Source organism: Camelina sativa, chromosome 3 (assembly GCF_030686135.1).
Source record: "Camelina sativa cultivar CO46 ecotype springtype chromosome 3, ASM3068613v1".
Lineage (NCBI taxonomy): Eukaryota > Viridiplantae > Streptophyta > Magnoliopsida > Brassicales > Brassicaceae > Camelina > Camelina sativa.
In genome coordinates, this window is record NC_141882.1 from 1898131 (window position 1) to 1918486 (window position 20356).

The 20356-nt window shown below is 33.3% G+C and overlaps 5 protein-coding genes and 1 long non-coding RNA gene across 11 annotated transcripts; all 6 read right to left on the reverse strand.

Annotated features, from left to right (window-relative positions):
- Positions 1–320: 320 nt before the first annotated feature.
- LOC104763141 (uncharacterized) lies at positions 321–3199 on the reverse strand. Its single transcript, XM_010486556.3, has 9 exons — positions 2615–3199; positions 2148–2195; positions 1990–2049; positions 1649–1732; positions 1465–1569; positions 1212–1325; positions 995–1095; positions 720–831; positions 321–636 (listed from the first exon to the last, which is right to left on the reverse strand). Exons 1-9 carry the CDS (start codon positions 2999–3001, stop codon positions 508–510), a joined length of 1140 nt encoding a protein of 379 aa, XP_010484858.1. The 5' UTR covers positions 3002–3199; the 3' UTR covers positions 321–507.
- Positions 3200–4261: 1062 nt separating this feature from the next.
- On the reverse strand, positions 4262–6965 carry LOC104763147 (uncharacterized). 2 transcript variants are annotated; one of them, XM_087497763.1, is made up of 5 exons: positions 6164–6965; positions 5540–5951; positions 5210–5446; positions 4794–5081; positions 4262–4579 (listed from the first exon to the last, which is right to left on the reverse strand). In XM_087497763.1, exons 1-5 carry the CDS (start codon positions 6568–6570, stop codon positions 4460–4462), a joined length of 1464 nt encoding a protein of 487 aa, XP_087353889.1. In that variant the 5' UTR covers positions 6571–6965; the 3' UTR covers positions 4262–4459. The 2 variants fall into 2 exon arrangements, with proteins under 2 accessions (XP_087353889.1, XP_087353887.1); XM_087497761.1 differs by having other exon boundaries at positions 5210–5449; positions 6164–6898.
- An 848-nt stretch (positions 6966–7813) lies between these two features.
- Positions 7814–9690, reverse strand: LOC104763152 (uncharacterized). Of its 4 annotated transcripts, none has more exons than XR_015586661.1 (5): positions 9190–9667; positions 8879–9061; positions 8768–8789; positions 8485–8600; positions 8093–8393 (listed from the first exon to the last, which is right to left on the reverse strand). XR_015586661.1 is itself a non-coding variant. In XM_010486562.3 (4 exons), exons 1-4 carry the CDS (start codon positions 9643–9645, stop codon positions 8276–8278), a joined length of 1062 nt encoding a protein of 353 aa, XP_010484864.3. In that variant the 5' UTR covers positions 9646–9690; the 3' UTR covers positions 7814–8275. The 4 variants fall into 4 exon arrangements, 2 of the variants coding, with proteins under 2 accessions (XP_010484864.3, XP_087351065.1); XR_015586662.1 differs by having other exon boundaries at positions 8481–8600; XM_010486562.3 differs by having other exon boundaries at positions 7814–8393; positions 8485–8789; positions 9190–9690.
- Positions 9691–10498: 808 nt separating this feature from the next.
- LOC104763160 (protein DESIGUAL 4-like) lies at positions 10499–13346 on the reverse strand. 2 transcript variants are annotated; one of them, XM_087497768.1, is made up of 3 exons: positions 12710–13346; positions 11416–11633; positions 10499–10836 (listed from the first exon to the last, which is right to left on the reverse strand). In XM_087497768.1, exons 1-3 carry the CDS (start codon positions 12728–12730, stop codon positions 10662–10664), a joined length of 414 nt encoding a protein of 137 aa, XP_087353894.1. In that variant the 5' UTR covers positions 12731–13346; the 3' UTR covers positions 10499–10661. The 2 variants fall into 2 exon arrangements, with proteins under 2 accessions (XP_087353894.1, XP_010484871.1); XM_010486569.3 differs by having other exon boundaries at positions 11757–12961.
- Positions 13347–13761: 415 nt separating this feature from the next.
- On the reverse strand, positions 13762–14747 carry LOC147946503 (uncharacterized). Its single transcript, XR_015586663.1, has 2 exons — positions 14323–14747; positions 13762–14053 (listed from the first exon to the last, which is right to left on the reverse strand). It is a non-coding gene; the product is annotated as an uncharacterized LOC147946503 (long non-coding RNA).
- Positions 14748–15528: 781 nt separating this feature from the next.
- On the reverse strand, positions 15529–18547 carry LOC104763168 (zinc transporter 5). Its single transcript, XM_010486577.3, has 3 exons — positions 17575–18547; positions 16665–16814; positions 15529–16001 (listed from the first exon to the last, which is right to left on the reverse strand). The coding sequence occupies exons 1-3, from the start codon at positions 18184–18186 to the stop codon at positions 15696–15698; spliced, it is 1068 nt and encodes a 355-aa protein (XP_010484879.1). The 5' UTR covers positions 18187–18547; the 3' UTR covers positions 15529–15695.
- Between the last annotated feature and the right edge of the window lie 1809 nt (positions 18548–20356).

Here is a 20356-nt window from a genome sequence, read left to right on the forward strand (position 1 = left end):
AGAGTTATCTGCAAAACGAGAGGATCCCAAAACTTTAACAAATTACGTACTAAAGGGAATATATTTTTTTTCAATTATAAAGTTACGAAAGATAAGAAACTATTGTTAAGAAGGTTAAGAACATTGATGTGTTGATTGATTAAATGTGTTTAGCGGCTGCTTTGACTTTTGACCAAATAATTACATATCTACCCATTGTATCTTTTCTTTTTGACAATTCCATGTACTAACACTCTAATCAAAATGTCTTATCTATATTTTTCAGTTAAAAATTTTGGTTTACAGTTTTAGTTAGTTTGTTAAATATGATAAAACCCAAGTAAAACAAAAAAAAAAACTTCAATTGATACAAGAAATACCGAAAGTCGAAAGACCCAAAAGAAAGAAAGCTCTATTATTTTCATCAATCAAAGGTACAAAAGTAAAAGTTATTTTTGAGTTTGTATCATTCCTTCGTATGGCTCTGAGGAGAATGAAGAGAAAACTCTGCACCAATCACAATCTTCTTCACCTTCTTCTTGCAAGAAGTATACCCGAAACTATAGCTGTCCCTGCAACTGCCATTGCCACTGATGATATTATCCTCTTTACCGTAAACACTGACTTGTCGCTTGGTATCTCCATTAGATCATTCATCTGCAGTTTCAATGAAACGAAAATAAAGCACAATCCAAAACAAAATTAAGCTCCTTCATTCAGAGGTTGAAACGACATCAAACCGTTATAGGTTGCTTCCAATTCTTCTTGATTCCATTAATATGCCCTTTCCCGATTACTGCCACAACCGAACTATGCTCACTTGCAACTCTCAGCAAAGAGGATGCCATGTACCTGCAAATTTCTTATATCAGGAGATAGTTGGATGCGAAACCCGATGGAAGATCGTTAAATCTTCTCTATTTTGGCTATGACCAGCATTTCTAATTTAGTTTCCAGATACGCCAAGCTTTACAAATCTGATAAACTACATAGAGCGGGAATAGAGAATGCTAACTGGTCTCGCTCATGCACTATTGTATCCATGAGAGTTGGAAATTCCTTGCTCATTTCTTGAATAACCAAAGTCAACATATCCACATCGTCCATATCTTTCAGCTGAAACCAATGCAATTTACCATCGACCGATATTCAGAATCAATATAGTCTCGTTACAACAAACCACATTCATTTACATGTGCAGAGTAGGGAACAAAGAATACACTAAGACTTACCATTTTCTCGAGTTCCTCAGCGCTGGGCAAGAAGACAGCTTGAAACAGTATGGAGTATAAAAACTTTACCTTGTGCCACAGAGGCATTTTGGCCCATGTTCTTTTCAGCGTAATCTGCTTCGACAAACACAAAACCAAATGAATATACTGAAACAATGCTGTTGAAAAATAGACGCCCATGAATGCGACTCCATGTTATAAGATGCATAACAGTGCTAAAAGAACGTTTTAAAACAAGGGACAAACATATCACCTGTACAGGACGATCACCAAGTATCACCTTGCCGCCGTATTTAATTGCTTCTTCATACGCCACACGAAACTCAGCACCAGGGAAAACCTCAAGATGACTGGCGATCTAACAGAAGGAAAGGGTGTAAATTTATGGTTCAGAACATTTAGCTTTCATCAAAAATTTCATGATTAAGGAAACATGCCTTTGCAAGAAACCATCCATAAAGTATTCCGAATGTGTTCTGTTTTTGCTTCCAACTTTCTATCATGTCCGACATGGTTGGAATCTAGAAAAGCAAAACATAGTACCATTTCAGACTAAGCAGAAGGGTTAGAATCACGTATAAATAATTGGATCTGTAATGAATCAGCAACAAAGCATAGCATATAGAGCAAGTGAAGTACATGCATCATAGAAATTTCATTTAAGAAATAAGCAGCCTCTGTTTTGTGATTAGTAAAACATTTTTGACAACATTAATCATTATAGTTATAAACCAAATAGGAAGGAAGAAGCAGAAATCACAGATTGTGAAAAGCAAACCTTCAAAGTCTGAGGTTTGAGAACAGACAATCGGCTTGAACACAACTCTACGAAAACAACCTGTAATATCAACAAACATGCTTTAGACCTCTCAGCATAGACATAATAAAAAATATCAAACTTCAGTCCTCGATGAGCATTCAAAAGAGAAGAAGAACCTCTGGTTTCAAGAAGCTGATGATTGCTTCAACTTCAAGACAGGATTGCTGCAAGCCAAAAAAGATTTACTTGAATTATTCCATGAGGAATGACTAAATCATCATAGTCTAATCTGACACAAAGAGTTAAGCATTTTAATGTGTTCTGACTAATACAATCAAACAAAACCCAATTTTGCTGAATTTAGCAATATTTTTCCAGAAGCTACTAAATTTAAACCTTAACTCCATTTTGGGGAATTGTTCTGATACAACCAAAAACACAGGTCCCAGCCTTAGCTCCCCCTAATAGAAATAAATGTTTGATAGATCTTCTTGAAATTGTTCACATGCAATTAATAATTCAGATTTCCTCCAAATCAAGCAATCTCAGAATCATTCCAGTAGTTACCAAATCCTAGTTCAATTTCCAATACAGCTCTTTCGCAGATTTAGAAATAAAACGAGAATTCGAACGAGGAGGATACCTTTGAAACATGAGCAGTACCAACCAAGTAGACATCGCAAGATCCACCTTCCGCTGTGGACTCGCACGTCAGAATCACAACGCTTTTGGCCAATTCATCAGGCAGCTCAGCTTTAACCGTCTCAGATGAAGACTCGCCGGCATCACCGCCGTCGATTCCATCTCCATCGCCGCCGCTAACAACAGAATCAGAGTCTTTAAACTCCTCCTCCTCACGGTGTCGAGCCGCTTCGTCGTCGAGCAGTTCATCCTTGTCCACATTAACTATGCTGTCGCTTAAGGAGATATCGCCGGTAGGTCTAGGGTCGTCGATGTGAACGAAGTCCTCGCCAGAGTGAACCTCCGTCTCCGAAGAAGGCGATTGCGTCGTCGTCGGCTCTATCGTCATCGGCGATGGCAAGATTTAGTAATTCTGAGAAGTCTCTGGAGGACTGATTGAGAGATCACGCAAATATGAATGGAGACAGAAGAAAGAGTTCAAATAAAAAAAAAAAAATAATAATAATAATAATAATAATAATAATAATAACTATCTAAGAAAGAAGGCAAGGTATCATATCATCACGGTGGGGAAAGTCGTCTAATTACTTTAATTAAATTTTATAAGTATCACAAATCATTTTAATTTCCAATCATGCTTAAACCGGATTTGTATTTTGGTCCGCGTCAATCCGGTCGCATTATATTTTTTTGTTTTTCCTATGTTAAAAAAAACTTCAAATCTTCTTAAGAAAAAGAAAAAACAAAAGAAACAGCTGTGTAAAAGTGAGAGACTAATTAAAAAAAGAGAAATCTAATTGGATACTTAGTTTGTAATAGAAGTAACAAATATCATTCTCCAACTTTATACTCCCTCCGTTTCTAAATATAAGATGTTTTAGTGAAAACACGCATATTAAAAAATAGTTATTTTTAAAAAATTTAACCAATGATAAACAAGTCTGCATAATATATAATATAAATTTAATCTAAAAATTGCATAAAAAGTTGAAAAATCCTATATTATGAAATAAATCTAGAGGAATTATAAGGTAGATACTAGGTAGCCTAATTAATAACATTAATTTCATTTTCATCAGTTTCACTGTTTCAACCTATAATTTTAATCAATTTCTTCGGTTGACTGTAAAACCTTTGTCACAATGTAATCTCATTTTATTGTCGGTGTAATTTGGTTTGGACTTTGGACTTAGATATCTATCTAGTTTTCAGGGATCCAGATTCGGCCGGGTTCCACGCAATTACCCGGTTTATAATTGGGACGTGTACCACTCAATTACCCGGTTTATTATAAGAAAATTAACTCACCAAAATTATAATTGCATGTTGTAACCTAGTATAACAATTTTCATGAGAGAAATTAAAAAGAAAACATATGTTAGTTAGTTTGTTAGTTGTTGAGTGACTGAGTCATCCTTAAAAAGAATACTCTGGAATTTGTTATTTTGTCCAATATTACAGTTCCGATGTGTTTCAATGATTCTTCTCCTACCATTCAAATATCTTTTCTACCAGTCAAAACACCTATATAAGATTTTTAATTTTTAACAATTTCATATCTTACAAACATATATATAATCATTTTTTTTTGCTTGCATATTAATATGATCATATATATGAATATATATATATATATATATTCCAGAAATTTTTACGACCGGTGAATATATCAAAAATGTGTAACTACAAATTAAAGCCCTCAAAAGCTGAAAGGCAACCAGCCACTTAACAACATATATTAATTTTGAGTACTATGAGTAGTATATGAACTAAAACTAATTTGTTGGTTGGGATGGTAATACCGAAAAAAGTATAGTGTATATATATAGTTACGGTGAAATTATAGCTAGGGATGCATATAGATGAGCTCATCCTCTTTGCACTCTCGTAGTCCAATTTCCATTACTTTGCCACCAGTGGAAGAAGTAGGTAAAATTTCACAACACTGCCTTCTGGGAGCCTTCAACTACCACATCCAAAAAATACTTTAGTTCAGATTAACAAACTTATATCAAAGTAAGGAAGTAGTAGTAAAAAAAAACTAAATGAAATACTACATATTTATGGTGCTATTTTAAAAAAGTCGCTACGTAATTCTAAATATAATCAAATTTCACCATCAAACTATTTGTACTTTTTCCCTCAAAGAAAAGAAGAAGAAAAAAGATGGAATGAATTACTTGTCTGATATCGAGATCGAGTCTTTTTGAAAACACTCTAATCTCTTGGATTTTGCGAGGCGACGTAATGGGATCGTAGGTGCAATTCTCATAAGCTTGCGTGTAAACACTTTCAATGGTTCCATTATGGCGACTAGAAGAAACATGTTGCATGTAGAAAGTGACAGGTCTTTGGCAAGGATCAGGATGAATCTCTCTTGTGTTGAATGTGTATCCGGATTGTCCCCACGGCCGGAACGTCTCTTGTGTCCGCAAAGCATTCGGTAATAACAAATGCCTACTATCAATCTAACATTCAAAACAAAAATAATAGTAATTAATTTGATTTAATAATTATAACATTAGGTTACCGGAGTCATGAAAATTCACACAACTTAATTCTCAAACCGATCAATTCAAAAAAAAAAAAAAAAAACCTGAACAGTATAGCCCCAGGAAACGGAGATGGTCCAAGAGTACCAACGGTCGTAGCAAACGGAAAGTTGAAATATACGGAGAGGGTCGAATTCTACAGCGGAGAAGAGGTGGCGGACGGCGGAGAAAGTGGTTGAGTTTGGAAAGATTGGGTCAATGTGAGCCATGTGGTGTAGTGACACCAACGGTCTCGTTGAATGTGATGTCAATAATCCCAATGCATTTCCTCTCACATCAAACTGCTTTAAAAAAAAAAGATAATAATAATAATAATAAACTTTTGAAAACAGTTACTGGTAATAAGTATTGAAATAGAAAAGAAAAATTAAAACCTGATGGAAGCCAGGCTCACGAGACAATTGAACTCCAAGCTCGAGCACACAAACATGAACCCTAGAGTCTCCTCCGTACAAATGTGGATACCGTTCGATACAAGAATCAAAGTTTCTAGCTAAAACATTAGCCAATGAGCTGCTTAAAGCAAACCCTCCACCGCCAAAAGCCATGTCGTGTCCGAATATCGAGTTCTGCTGATAAGTCTCTGAGTTCGATCCTATGTAGTACCATGATGTGTGGTCGTATTTGGATAGCGTTCGAGCGAGGTTTTCTGGGATGAATATTGTGTCGTCGTCTCCAAACACGTACCATCTTACCTCTTCTGAGGAAGCGTTGAATAGCCTGACAGTTTCTAGAACGCACCGCGCAATTCGGATCGCGTTTCTGTCACCACCTCTCCAAGTGTACCTGTTTATATAATAATAACGTTGAATTTACAAAATTACAACAACAAAAAAAATGAAATTTATATAATTATAGTATATTAAAATTTTGTAAAATCAATATACGTTACATAAAAAATAGACGTTACAACAAATAGTACTGTATCTGATTAAAACTAGTAATAAGAAGCCATACCTATTTTAGTCGATGATGAAAGTAAAGTTAAAGTTATTTACCTGAACCGAGAAGTATCTTGGGAAATACAAATCGGAGGAAGGAGATCAGAATCTGTGTGGTTCTCCGAAGACGACAAGGGGTGGTCAACGAAGACGCAGCCTCTCATTTTCTGAGCATCCCACCAAAGCTTAACGTATTCTCTACGCGCAGGCCACGAGTTCGTGCTTGAGCCTAACCCAAAGACGATGTGGTTGATTTTTGTTAGGCTCTTGGATTGATCTTGATCAGAAGATGAGAAGTAGGCATGAATTGAGGTTTTAGATTGAAGCCTTGAGGCGGAGATGAGGAGGTAGACCAAGAAAATGAATGCGAAAAGTAGTATGCAATTTATCATACGTGTTGCGATAGTGGAAGAAGAAGACGAGAAAGAATGGGTTTTGGATACCGGTCGAAATGGAAGACACATTTCTTTACGGTTCGACAGAGACAAAATATCTATTTGAAGAAGGATAAATTTTGGTATATTACCTATATATATATATATAATATGGGAAAGGTAAGATCTTAAAACAGATTATGATAGGACGGTGGGTACACTAATTTATAGTGGTGGTCACGGTTGGTATAGGCCGTAGCGGCGGCGGAGGAGGAAGGTTGATTAGAGGGAGAGTAATGGAGTCATGTTAAAAAATGGTTTTAGTGTAAGGAGTTAATGGTGCCTAACTAGTTGTGATTAGGCACGGAAGCTAAGGCGTAATTAAATAAAGAAAGAGTTTATTAAATTAGTCGTATTTAGAAAATCTAATTGGAGAGTGTTGGAGTCTTTATGGACTCTTACGTTAGTTGTTTCTCCACTTTGTCAATTTTCTCAATTTGAAGTAATGCACATCTTAAATTGGAGATGATTTTATTTTGGGTAATGGATTTATTACTTGACGCGTGTCAAATTATTCACAAATAAATTTAATTTTCCATACAACAATACAGATTTTCTATTTAACAAGAAAGCGATTTTTATTTACAATAGAGGCATTTTTATTTAATAAAAATAAACAGTAGAGTTTATTATTTGTTTTTGGTCATGATAATAGATTTTTTTCCTGCTTTTGGTCACAACAAGATACATACTGTATTTCTTATGATATGTTAGTTAACAAACATATATATTTAATTAATGTTTAGTAATTGTGTTCCTAATTTTATTTGAGTCAATTGTAAGATTACAAATCCGACTAGTCCAATAAGGCTTGCTTTTAATTTTATTATTGTGCTTGTTAAATGTAAGAGCATAGTATATACTTTACACAATTAAATATTCAGAAAATATGAAACAAGCAACGTTTAGTAACGTAAATTTTGCTGCCCACAACATGTGCAGTGTCACAAGATCCGAGCCATAAGGGATGCTATTAATATATTTCTAAGACATGGTTTAATTTTGTTTCGTGACAAATGATTAAAGAACTTGCTAGGAAAAGTGAAAAATGCCATGAATACGTATCTTTAATTTGCAAAAGACGTGGTTAAGATACTACTGACTGACTCACGTACGTGGACACTCCCCTGTTTTTTCTAGTTTTGTTTTTGTTTTTCGTCTTGCTTCTTCGCCAAACGACTATTATCTGCTTAACAATATTCTACGTCCATATATTGATTTATATTTTGAAAAAAAATAAATAGTGAAGAATAATGTAGTTTAAGTCGCCCAATGACGAAAAAAAAAATGTAGTTTAAGTCCTTGATAACCAACTCCAACACAAACTGAACCTATTTTCAAAAAAAAAACACAAACTGAACCTATTGACTTCCGGTACCGGTTAGAGTCTAACGAAGGTTTTTAGTAATATATCGTGCTTCGTAAGAAGTCTAATTTTATTAAAAGAAAGAAATAATATAAACTCCGAAATAATCTCTAGAATCGAACCAATACTAGTCGAGATCGTTTTTGACCTCTCAGTGACTTTTGCAGTCTTCAAGCGTTTGCAGTCGACCAACCAGACGGAACCACTGAACAACAACAGACCCTTGGTGGATAAACATTATGAACAACAACAAAAAGATGTGATGATGGTCATATGATTGCAAATCTCTTTATTTTCTTTATTGGTGTCTCAAAATTGAGCTTGGTTTGTCATTAGCTCATGATTTTATTAGTCCCTTTCTAAATATAATTAGCTCGTGCCTGGGTCATAATCATACTCTGCACCAGCTTTTGTAAATCTTCCTTTCATTCGTCTCTTCGTATCAGCTGTAGATTTTCGAGATTCATATCTAATTTGCTTCCCAAACCTGCATTTTGTTATTAATTTGAACTTGTAAGTACGTATACACTTGGCATGGAGTTATATTTCATATAATTTTCATGTGATATAATACCTACTTGCGTTTCTTCTTCTTTTCGAAATATCTCTTCTTCGCCTCTTCTCGAGCTTCCGGAGTATATCTTTCAACAGGTATTTGATTCTCCCATGGTAACATCTCATCGGTTAGAATCAACTGCGATTGTCCACAGTCAAGTTGAACAAGAACGTTAGGGAATATTGCAACATTATTGGACTCTTCCTTTGCTTTTGCATCAATCATTTGATTTATATAGTAATCTTGAGAGCTTGCATTAGCCAAAGCTTCAATGGTGTAATCTTTATGTATAACCGATGACATACCCGATGATGAAGATGATATAATCTATAAAAAAAAAAAAAAAAAAAAACAAAAAATAAGTCGACAATGAAGTTAATCAAAACCGACAGAATTGAATTGATGTTTGTTAATACCTTGGTCGACGTGGTCTCTGGATTGTGCTTCGTTAATTCATCGATTAGTTGATCAGTTAGGATCAAATCTTCATTGGGGTCATATTCTTTTAATACCGCCTCGTCGACATCAAAACCGTTCAGAAAAACATTTTCTATATCTTCTTTAGTTTCGTAGCCATTGAAGCCTGAGTATGAACTATCCTGCGTAAAGTGACACAGAAGAAACATTGAATGAATAGAGCTAAACAAGCATATAAATCAAATAAATCATCATAATCATACAAGAACCCTCTTTAAAAAAGGACAACACAATTATTAGTATACACTACCTTAGGAATGTCCAAACAACCGGGCCGAAGCATCGGCACTTGTTGATCACTATAACTATTCTTTGTATAATTTTCGTTTCTTTGAAAGAATTCAAAAGATGATGACGAGTCCTCGTTAAAGAGAGGTAAGGAACCATGGGACAATGGCCAATTGCGATCAACAAAAGAAGATGAACAAGACGAGGAAGAGGAATCAAAATCAAGACAATTATATGCCGAATTATAATTGGAACCGTTTTGAAGAAGAAAAAAACGTGACAAGATATTAGGGTTTAAAACGCATGTTTGGCATAGGCTCAACCCTTTATCAAGGCACTGGACAACAGCGGTCTCGGAAACGCAATAGTTACACAATGGAATCCGCGACTCATTGTGATTTTCCACAGTCTCATAGTGTAACTTCCAGTCACATTGAAGACAAAGCCTAGCCAAATGATCGCACAATGGTGATCCCATATTTGCACTTAATTAAAAAAACAAAAAAAAAAAAAAAAAAAAAAGGAGACGAACAGTATGAGATTTTGAGATCTCTCTACGTCTGAAAGAAACACATTGTAGTTTTGAGATCTACTATAGCTTCTGTTTCTTAATTTATACTAAAGTTTACTGTTACACGTGGTAAATAATGATGTCATATGGTATGAATGCATATTCATCGGGATGTTCAGTTTGCATGCTAGGGTTTTTGGATGCCAGATAGGATTATTAAATGGAAACTTTTTTTTGTATGTGACGGAAAAAGCGAATCTATCTGCGAAAATTTCGATTTTTCAAGTTTGAAATTTAATTAGAATAAGATTTGTTAGAAAGATCTTTAATTTTCGAGTCTAAATATAATTAATCAATTTTGAATCTCACAATTATAACTTTTTATCCTTCTTTTTTTTTTTTTTTGGGCAACTAACGTTTTATCCTTCTATTTCATCTTTATCCATCTCTTGTATTTTCCCTTCTAGCTTAATTTTTTATATTTATCGTCTTTACTAAAAAAATCAGGAACCAAGTAAATAAGTAATAACACAAGAAATTTAGAACCAAACGAGGAGAGCCTCGAGAATTCAAAAACTCCGACGACGTTCTTCCTCAATCTGATCTTGAAGAAATTAAACTTCACCTTTATCCATCTCTTGTATTTCCCTTCTAGCTTAATTCATAAATCATTTTTGAAGAAAATTTCACCAAAATTCAAATTTTACACTATATTTAACATTTTCCACGTGAAATTTCACTATATATGCCCACGTCATAGCCATAAGTTTTTTTCTTTCTTTCTTTTAGTTCGTATAGTAACTAGTACGACAATCACAAGTATTCACAGAATTCTTGAACATCTTATTTAAGTTATCTAGCTTCTGTTATCTTTGTTACACGAATTATTATAAAATAAGAAAGAGATTTCGATTTCTTTACAAAAGAAACGGAATTGCGAAAGTCTATGATATATACGACCAATTCACAAATTAACTTCAACATTATTTAGCTACGACAGACGATAAGTAATAAATGACAGAGGCAATGGCATGAACGAAACACACCTTGGCTCCAAAAGATAGAAAATATTTGTTTGTGAATCCACATTTTGATCTTGACTCTCTGTTTGACCATATCCCCATCGCAAGTAACACCGCTCCAGCGATTCCTACGATCCTGTTCTCAACCAACATTGTCTGAAATTTTAATCCAGAATTCATATTTCATTCATTCAAGAGCTTTTAACAAATGTAACTGGGTTGAATACGCTATAGAATGTTTAATCTTGAAACAACCGTACCCTGTGTAATGATTCAATACTGATTAAACCTTTTGATTAATTTTCTCATCATATGCATCATTATTGACATGTTTGATTAATTAATGTTATTAATTTTGTGGTAAATTGATATTTTAAAAATGCATTCTAATAAATATTTCGTTTCTTTTTTTTTTGTAGTAATTAAATGATTAGGAAAGTTTATGAAAATCTTCCTAAGCTTACGAATATTACTTGTATACATCATTTGAATGATCATTTTTAAGAAGGCTTTGTTCTTTTTGTGAAACCTTTATTAAGAAGGCTTTGTAAACTTTTAAAAATGTATTTGTTCTATTTCTAAAAACGTAATGATATTTAGTGGTATGTATTTCATGATATCTCTATAAACTATAAGATTACAGCAAATCTATTAACTTCCCCTTTTCTCATGCATGACATCTATTCTGAGTTTTAGGAGTGTTAAAAATTATTACCAGTTGAGAACAAGGCATATTATGTAGAACTGTGTAGCGATCGTATTAGTTATGGCGCTGACGCCGACGCCGGGTGTTGATAGATTGGAGGTAGAGCATCCGATCACATTGGCAATGACATGAGCTGCTGCCAAACATGACAGTGCTATAATCCCTAACACAAAAGCTGTTTTGCTTGGAGCTTTACACTCGACCATCCACACCCTATTGTGCTTCACCTGCCACATACCAAAAACAAAGTATATATAATCATCATCATCATCATCATCATCATCATCACCATCGATCACCATCATAATCATTTGTTGACTATATATATAATATATAATAGACATATTTACATTTTGTTGGGCAATATCGGCTTGTAATCCGACGTAACCAGCGACGATGCCTAAGCCCACGATCAAAACAATGCAAACTACTATTGTAACGTAGAAGCATCCTTTCGTCTTCGTTTTGTTTCCCTCTTTCATTTTCTATTATAATTTTTTTTTGTCTTGTTTATTTTTTTTTTTCTTGTTTTAAGAGATTGAAAGGAAAAAGGTTATTTGTGAAATTGAGAATCTTATGTGAAATGGATTAATATATAAAGGCTAGAGTTGGATTAGATTTTAGCTAACGTGGAAGCTGGCTAAATGTTTAATTTTTGGTATATATCAAACATTAAACTGAATATATATGTTAGCTAAAATCAGAAGATTCATGTTTAATGTTTATGTTAGCTAAAAAACCAGTAGTTAGATAAATATCTTCATATCAAACATTAAAATGAAAACCAGAGGATTCTTGTTTTACATATGGCAAACAAGAAAGAAATAGAAATGGTCTATAAAGTAACCCTATTTTTATATATCTTATTATATAATTTCGAATATGTTTTTTATGTAGTATTATGACAAGTGGATTAAAAGATAAGTTATATTATAAGACACTTGTCTAACAGAAATAAGATCAATTAGAAATAAATAGATATAATAAACTATAAGACTGTAAATCTACAAAACAATAGTCATGGAAGATAGAGTTATACAAAATCAATCCAAAATTTTAATTATTGTTAAAAAAATTGTGAATTAAAAAGTGATTTTAATTAAAAGCATTATTTTGAAGAAAAAAAAAATGAAGTGGTAAGAGATATTATCTTAACAGATTTAATAATTTAATATTTGTTTTAAATTTTAAATAAAACTAATAGAAAATGCCATATGTGAGTTAAGAATCTCACCAAATTTATTTTTATTTTTAATATTAGTGAGAATCACCCATTGCACATGGTCTAAGGATTAAAGAATACCAAGGTAGCGCCCAGACCCATGGGAGGTACGGTGAGAAGAGAGCCTAGACAGGAAAGCCCATCGTCAAAGCTAGACTTTAAAGCCCACCGTCTTGATGACGTCCACTCATCACGTGACTCTCTAAACACTCAGATTTTGTTATCTAGAGAGGAAAATATAAAATAGGAATTTTTTTTTAAAAAAATCTCTCTAATAATCAAAAAGAAATTGAAGAAAAAATTAAGAAAGGAATTTAAAAAAAAAAAAAAAAACTGTATCTGATTCTGATCGATCATCCACTTAGACGCATCGCAGTTAGAGTAACGGACGATGGTTTGGGTCTGTCGTTGTTGAAGATAACGATCGACTAGCGTAGAGAGTGATCTGGTGTGTGATTGATGACGTCGTCGGAGAGCATAGATAGTCTCGGGGACCGACGAACTGAAATTTTGGCTGAGGTTGATTGAAGTCATCGATCGATGGGGTGATATATATTGTCGTGGAAGTTGTAGGAAACGATATCGATCTGGACCGGAAGAGCAACAAGATCGAGTTGGTTTGATCGAGACTCGAGAGCAAAGACGTACGTGTTAATTGGGAATGATCATCCATCGATTAAAGCCAATTGGAAGAATCGAAAGATCTGACTTTTTAGGCGAAACACTTTTGATGAGAGAAAGGGTTCTGAGATTTTTATAAGCAAAAGATTAGGGTTTTCTTCAGAAAAGAAGACCAACAAAAAAAAAAAAAGAAGAAATTTTACGGTTTGGTTACGTACGTTGTTGTAATTTCCTTTTTCTTCGACAAAGGTTATTTTTTTCCTTTTATCTCAAAACAACGGTCACTTGTTTAATTTTACCTTCTACCGAACACACAAAATATGAATGTCAAATCATCCGCATGAAATCCCCAAAATCCGAACACACAAGATAAGACATCTATCTATCGTCTATCGTTAGGAAGATCGATGTTCAAAATAAGATATTTATCGTTAGGAGATCGATTTTCAACTATTGTTTTTGGGGAAAAATCAACTTGGATTAGTGTTTCTAACTTTTAAATGAAAAAAAAAAAAAAAAAAAAATCGGAATCTGTATTAAGACTTGGCAATCCGCTCTTAACTTTTAACGCCATATAAACTGTTCACATTGCTCGGGTAAATAGCAAAACGGTGACGTTTAATAAAATCAACTACAAGAATTATAGAAATTCTCTCTCGAGTTAAGGAGGTTCTATGTAAGAAAAAACTAAAACAATATTGTAGATGGTGAACAAGAATGAATACACACACTTGACACTTTCAATACATGAACGGAGAAGGAGCGAAACCAGGTGATGCTATACGGTACGTGATTGTGTCTCTCCTGCATTCAAGAAAAAATAATGCATTACTCCTGTAATCAATCCTGTGGTGAGTTAATTAATTAGTCCACATACATCCTATTAATCCCTATATTAGCTGATAACTAAAAAAAAACAATTTAATTAAATTGAAAATCTTTTAAAAAACGATTGCGATGAACAAAATCTCAATTTGAAAAAACTATAACTAAAAACAATAGCATTGTATAAATCTCGATGATAGTAAAAAAAAAAAAAAAAAAAAACAGAAAAATCATGAAATATTTATTACCAGGCTCTCTTCAGTGACGTACGATCTCTGCGGGAGTACGACGCCGTTTCTCTGGCTAAAATTTTTCCAAACGAACGATTAGTCTCCCTGGCGAAGACGACGGGGGTTGATACGTCTTCCAAGATAGCAGAAAGAGACGGCCGCCACCGCTTGAACCTTCTCCGCTCCAACCAAAGCGGCGCCTAACGGTTCACTCTTCGAAAGATATTCGTCCTCGTCATACGCGCGTGCGTGTCAATCACGGTGTAAGTCGAAGTCGAAGAAGAAGAAGAAGAAGATCCATCATCTCTATCTGCCGAAGATGAACGATAACACTGTCGAATTAGAGAGAAAAACATATATGTTTTGTAATATTTTTTTAACTAAAAAACGTTTTTAGTTTTTGGCTTTTTTTAATCCAATTAAGGTCTCGTGTTTGTTGAGCTATCTCTAACTGTGTAATATTTATCTATCAGTCAATTACTACAATTATATTAATATTTCTGCAACAAATCTTGTTTTTCCTTTTTTGGGTCTGACGTTATCCATTGCGATTTAAGGATAATGATTTCTTTTTAGAATATATCCATTTGTGGTTAAGTAAATGATAGCTAAATTAGTAATGTTAAGATCTCTACATCATATTTAAAGATTTGTTATCTAACTAGGCACAATGTAAAATATTTTTTTCAAAAGAAAGATATCCTATTTTATGCTTTTTTCCTTTGTCAGGGATATCTAATTAAGTTTGTAACCTTTTTTTTGTCAAACATTAAGTTTGTAACCTATATATATTTTCTTTGTTCTTAAAATGGAAAAGTGAATAAGCTAATCCTCCTTCGACTTGTCAAATATTTACAATATATAGACTCTAGAGAAAGTATTTTATGAGTTGATTATATTCTAAAAATAGTCAAAACGTTTATTTTTTTTCAACAACCAGTCAACGTTTTCGTTGTATTTAGTATTTACTTCGGCCATCTCTTAATTATTATTAAATATCAGATTCTGGCAACTGTAACCTCCATCATTAATTTGTTTATTTTAGTCAAAATGATTAAATATGAAATTTACATACCATAATAGATTTCCACTTTTCCCATTTACATATTTTAAAAATCGAATTGCTACTATTTCGTTGTATTTTTTTTACCATACATTTTGCTAAGACACTTTAGAATGTTCTCTTCAACCAATAAACCAACTGAAAAATATGAAACAATAAAATTTTAAACCAACTTATGTCATAATATATGAAACTTTTATAATTCGTATAAACAAGACTATGAACTATAAGTGAACATTAGCAATTTGTAATCTCGCGATTTGTACCATAATTTATATATCATCATTTGCATAACAAACTGTACGTATTTTAATGCAGGCGATTCGTTCTAAGCCCATTTAGCTAAAAGTGACATAATCCCGGCTCCAACAAGAAGAGAGATATGGGCCATGATTTGTAGTCTAGTGTTAGATTGCATCTTTGGGTGCATGAAATCTGCTGCGAGAAAGTCTACGAGAGACATATAGATGAGGATGCCTGCAGAGGCAGCGTTAAGGACCCCCTGCACGATCAGTGCCGTTGGGCTTGACTCATTATAAGAGCTTAAAATTGCCATTCCGACTGCTATTCCCACCGGCGTCGTTACAGAGAAAAATATCGACATTACTGTAATTGACATACAATTGAAATTTCCCTGCAATATATATATATATATATATATATATATGAGAATTCAAATGATCAGAAAATCACAATTAAGCAAATTGTCATTTAATCAACCAAATGATTATGTTTAGATGTCGTCGGTTTAGAAGAAACATGAAATTATTTTAGATATGCTTATGATAACTATTATTTTCTCCAAGTTTTATATATGACATGATTAGATTATTTTATCTTATCATGTCAAATGTTTGATTTTTTGCCCCAAGAAAAGTCAAATGTCTGCAAAACATTAAATTTTGTGAAACATGTTTTCAGAGCCATTAAAGCAACAAAGGTTCAACTTCTGCATGCATTTTACATTATAGCTAACAATAATGGTCAAAAATATTATACATTTTAAAATTTGTTTCCTTGTGATTAATTGAAGACATATATAAATGAAGAAAGTCAGATGTGTGTGTAAGCCAAGAGTTGAAAATGGAATCGGTGTTTGAAGTTCGCAAGTGGAAGGGATAAGTCAAAAAAAAACCGAAAAGATGGACGGCACACATTTTATGTAAAATTCAATAGATAATATCAAGGAATACTACATATATACACCTTATATACATCCTATGATTCTTTAATATAGCAAATAGAAAAAGAATTGTGAAAATAAAAAATGAAAAGCAAAGATAGGAGAATAGTTTACCTGGGCGATGCAACCACCAAGACCAAGACCTTCGAAGCATTGATGAAACATTAAAGCAGCAAAGAGAGCTTTGGCAGTGTCTGGACTTTGTGATGCCCCAAGTGATATTCCTATTACCACTGAGTGTACTATTATTCCCACTTCCAACACCTATACATTTTTAATAAATTGTTATTAAAATTGAGTAGTTGTTAGCTTCACCTTTTACATAAAATGATTAGGAATCTATATTGGAATCTTCATGCTAAAAATTGCGTAAAGAGGGTGATGAAAAGGGACGCAAACTCATATATGGAACCATCATCTATAATTGTATCTCATACTTTTATGCTTAGTTACATACACACAAAAAGATTGCATCTCTTGATCTAACTTCAGGTTTCCCAACATTTTAGTTGACTCACTTTTTACGTTAAACTTATATTAAAGGGTACAAACCGTATTAACAGTTACTTTTGGAATAAATTACTATATTAAAGAGTGAGAGTCGATTTTTCAGGCTTTATCTTTAGGGGGGACCAGAATATGTGGTCAAATTTCTCCGAAAGAATATGTTACCCGCATGGACCAAAAAATCCATGCACCTATTAACTACTAGTAGTAGAGTAGTAGTATACTTTTTTATATAATATAGGAATAATGTAAAAGAGAAATATATACTATAAAAATAATAATATATATTTTCTCTTGTAATAAGATTGGTTAAACATATACGATTTGTATATATAACAAATTCTAACGGAAGTTATCGACAAAATTACCCAAAATTACGACAAAAACAAGTAGCTAAATGAAAATTAAGTGACATATATAATTGGCTAATATATATAATGTTGTTTTTCTCAAAACAAAAAAATAAAAATAAAAAAATAGAGGTAAATTAAAGTAACTAATTGAATTAATTAAATACCTGAGCCACAACTCGAGTCCGGTGAAGCTGAACCTCGGAATCACCAGATTCCACGCCAACAATCCCGTGCGTGTGACCATGAGCATGCACGTGCAACCCAAGATCGTCTCCACCGCCACCGCGTTGTTCTTCACCGTCACCAATCCTCTTGGACGTCTTGAAATGTAATCTATGAAAATACGACGTCGCAAAAGAATCAACGGAGAGAGTCAGAATCGCAGCGACCATTGCGATAAACCCTGTGAACGGAAACTCCCAAGCTTCTCCTTTCAGACACGGTGACGTCAGCTTCTCGTAACCTTCCGGCAACACATGCATAAACCCCGTCGCGAGGATTACGCCGGCGGCGAAGGCTTTCGTCACGAAGAAGAGAGTCGTCTCCGGCCTCAGAGACGGGAAGAATTTGCCGAGTAACGGGAACAGAACGCCGATAACTCCGGCGACGAGAACGGAAGGTATGGCGGCGATCTTGTATTTGTTAGCTCCGGCTTTGTTTTCTTCCTCGTCTTCGTGCGAACACTCGCATTTTGACTCGCCAGCGGATACGGCGATGAGGAAGAGGGAGATGAAGAGGAAGAAGAGTAAGACCTTGACGTTACGTGTGATTCTCATCTTACCGATTAGGGTTTTGCAAAGGGGGTTGAGTACTAAATCTCTTGATGATGATGACGACGCTGACGAGAAGAATTGGAAGAAGAAAGGACAAAATACGGGTGGAGAATTGGAGATTGGAGTGATCGTCGTTTACATCTCAAAGTGTGTGTGTCGTCTATATATATCTTTAACTGAACAGGTGATATTCTAATCGAAGACTTATTTATTATATGGCAATTATATATATATATATATATCAATATTTGTGTGTTTTGCTTTAATTATTTAATGCTTTTTGGTTCTGTGGGAACTCAAACAAGATTAACTTCATAATTTTAAGAAGAAAAGATAAAAAATAGAAAGAAACAAATTTTTGACCAAAAAAAAAAGAAAGAAAAAAATTAGGTATATATTTATTTGTCCCTTAAAATTAAATTTTTAATAAAAACGAATAAACATGTAATCATCTATTTCATGAATAATTTTAAATTAATAATAACGATTCACCAAAATTGAATTTAAAGTACCTTACTAGAAGTTTCAGATTTTTTTTTGCTAACTATCATTTTTTTTTTGCTTAACTCCATTCATACACAAATAATTATCAATTATAATCGATAATCCGCAATCATTGAGTCATGAATCCAAATGGCCCATGTGATATATGTAATATTTTTTTTTAATATGTTCATAAGATTCTAAAACAACAAATGGTATTTTTATCGATAATAATAATTAAAAAAAAAAGGTGTATACGGTCATCGAACATATTGTTTTAATTTTCTCAGCCATTGTACAAAAATTACAAATAGTTGAGAGCTACTTTAAGGAGGGGAAATAAAAGAGAAAACGAATCTTTAGGGATTAGATTTTTAAAAGTATGAAAGACTACGTTCAGTCCATACATGCTACGTGTAACAACTATGAAACTGTTTTTCTCGTGAAATAATTAAAATAAAATTATATCTAATAAACATTGAAATAAAAAGAGCTTTTAAACTCTTTTCTATTTAAAATTATGTCGTGAGAATGTCGACATAAAAGGTACGGAACTATATCTAACACAAGTTGACTAGTCTCTTTTTGCTTAAGCACATGTGAAGTCAAACGACTCAAACCTCTGATTATGTCGATATTATGACTCTATCTTCCCTATTTCCTTTCCATGATTTTCTCATTTTTGGACTTTTGACATTTCTTACGTATTATTCTAAATAATTCTATCTAAATTGTTACCTTTGGGTGTACGCATCAAAATATATTTACTTTTTAGAAAAGATGTTGCAATAGTCATAGTAATAGCATACTCGTCTATATATATATATATATATATAAGCAGTCTTAAACTCTTAATAAACCAAAGCCAAAATGTTTGGTAGTTGCTACCTTTGATATGGCATGAATGTAGTTTTGTTATATTTATCAAACACTTTGAAATTAAATCACGAAAGTCACGAATTTTGTTTTCCCCAAAACTCCGGAGTTTCTAACTTCTTTAGTTTTTGTAGCCGTGGATTTTACTATTTAGCATTTAGCATAATTAAAGTATAGCTTTTATGATTTGTAGATATTTGTTTGTGTGGATCTGATCTAATATGCTAAAAACTTTCCACAAGAAAAGAAGTACAAGATTTGATTTGAGAGACATTATCTACCAATAAAAAAGATGTTATCCCCTCAATCATATATATTACTTCCAATAATATATTAATTTTATTTATGAGGTAATCAATTGATCATTTGTAGCCTCAAAACAAAATATTTTCGTTTAACTCGTCAGAATACAGACATGTATACACCACGATAACTTCTTGACTTTGTCAACGTATCACAACAAGATGATTTACTGCTTAAAATCTTTAAAACATATATACAAATTGTATATTAATATACAACCTAATGATTTTGTTGAAACTTAAGAAATTAATGTACAAACTACAAAGAAAAACTGAAGAGAACATAACCTTGTACGTAATTAATATACAGATTTTGAAGAGTTGTGAAAATGGTCCACACCGAATGACTTTGATTCTTGGAGAAAAAAACAAAATGACTTAATAATTTGATTCTTCGAACATGGTTGGTTTCACTTCACATCACCGAAGACTTACTCTACCATCGATCTGAAGTCTTTAGTACGTTGTCTTGGAAGGGTATAATCACATTAATCAATATATATAGGACCCTC

Coding starts and splice junctions, on each gene's coding strand:
- LOC104763141 (XM_010486556.3), bottom strand. CDS start 3,001: ATGACGATAGAGCCGACGACGACGCAATCGCCTTCTTCGGAGACGGAG. Junction 2,050..2,147: donor TCAGCTTCTTGAAACCAGAG/GTTCTTCTTCTC, acceptor TTGATATTACAG/GTTGTTTTCGTAGAGTTGTG. Junction 1,326..1,464: donor TTGGTGATCGTCCTGTACAG/GTGATATGTTTG, acceptor TTGTCGAAGCAG/ATTACGCTGAAAAGAACATG.
- LOC104763160 (XM_010486569.3), bottom strand. CDS start 11,888: ATGAAAGAGGGAAACAAAACGAAGACGAAAGGATGCTTCTACGTTACA. Junction 11,634..11,756: donor CCGATATTGCCCAACAAAAT/GTAAATATGTCT, acceptor GGTATGTGGCAG/GTGAAGCACAATAGGGTGTG. Junction 10,837..11,415: donor ATATGCCTTGTTCTCAACTG/GTAATAATTTTT, acceptor GGTTGAGAACAG/GATCGTAGGAATCGCTGGAG.
- LOC104763152 (XM_010486562.3), bottom strand. CDS start 9,645: ATGGGATCACCATTGTGCGATCATTTGGCTAGGCTTTGTCTTCAATGT. Junction 8,790..8,878: donor CAGAGACCACGTCGACCAAG/GTATTAACAAAC, acceptor TTTTTTTTATAG/ATTATATCATCTTCATCATC. Junction 8,394..8,484: donor GAAAAGAAGAAGAAACGCAA/GTAGGTATTATA, acceptor AACAAAATGCAG/GTTTGGGAAGCAAATTAGAT.
- LOC104763147 (XM_087497761.1), bottom strand. CDS start 6,570: ATGTGTCTTCCATTTCGACCGGTATCCAAAACCCATTCTTTCTCGTCT. Junction 5,952..6,163: donor CAAGATACTTCTCGGTTCAG/GTAAATAACTTT, acceptor TTATATAAACAG/GTACACTTGGAGAGGTGGTG. Junction 5,450..5,539: donor GTGAGCCTGGCTTCCATCAG/GTTTTAATTTTT, acceptor TTTTTTTTAAAG/CAGTTTGATGTGAGAGGAAA.
- LOC104763168 (XM_010486577.3), bottom strand. CDS start 18,186: ATGAGAATCACACGTAACGTCAAGGTCTTACTCTTCTTCCTCTTCATC. Junction 16,815..17,574: donor GGACTCGAGTTGTGGCTCAG/GTATTTAATTAA, acceptor AAAAATGTATAG/GTGTTGGAAGTGGGAATAAT. Junction 16,002..16,664: donor TTGGTGGTTGCATCGCCCAG/GTAAACTATTCT, acceptor TATATATTGCAG/GGAAATTTCAATTGTATGTC.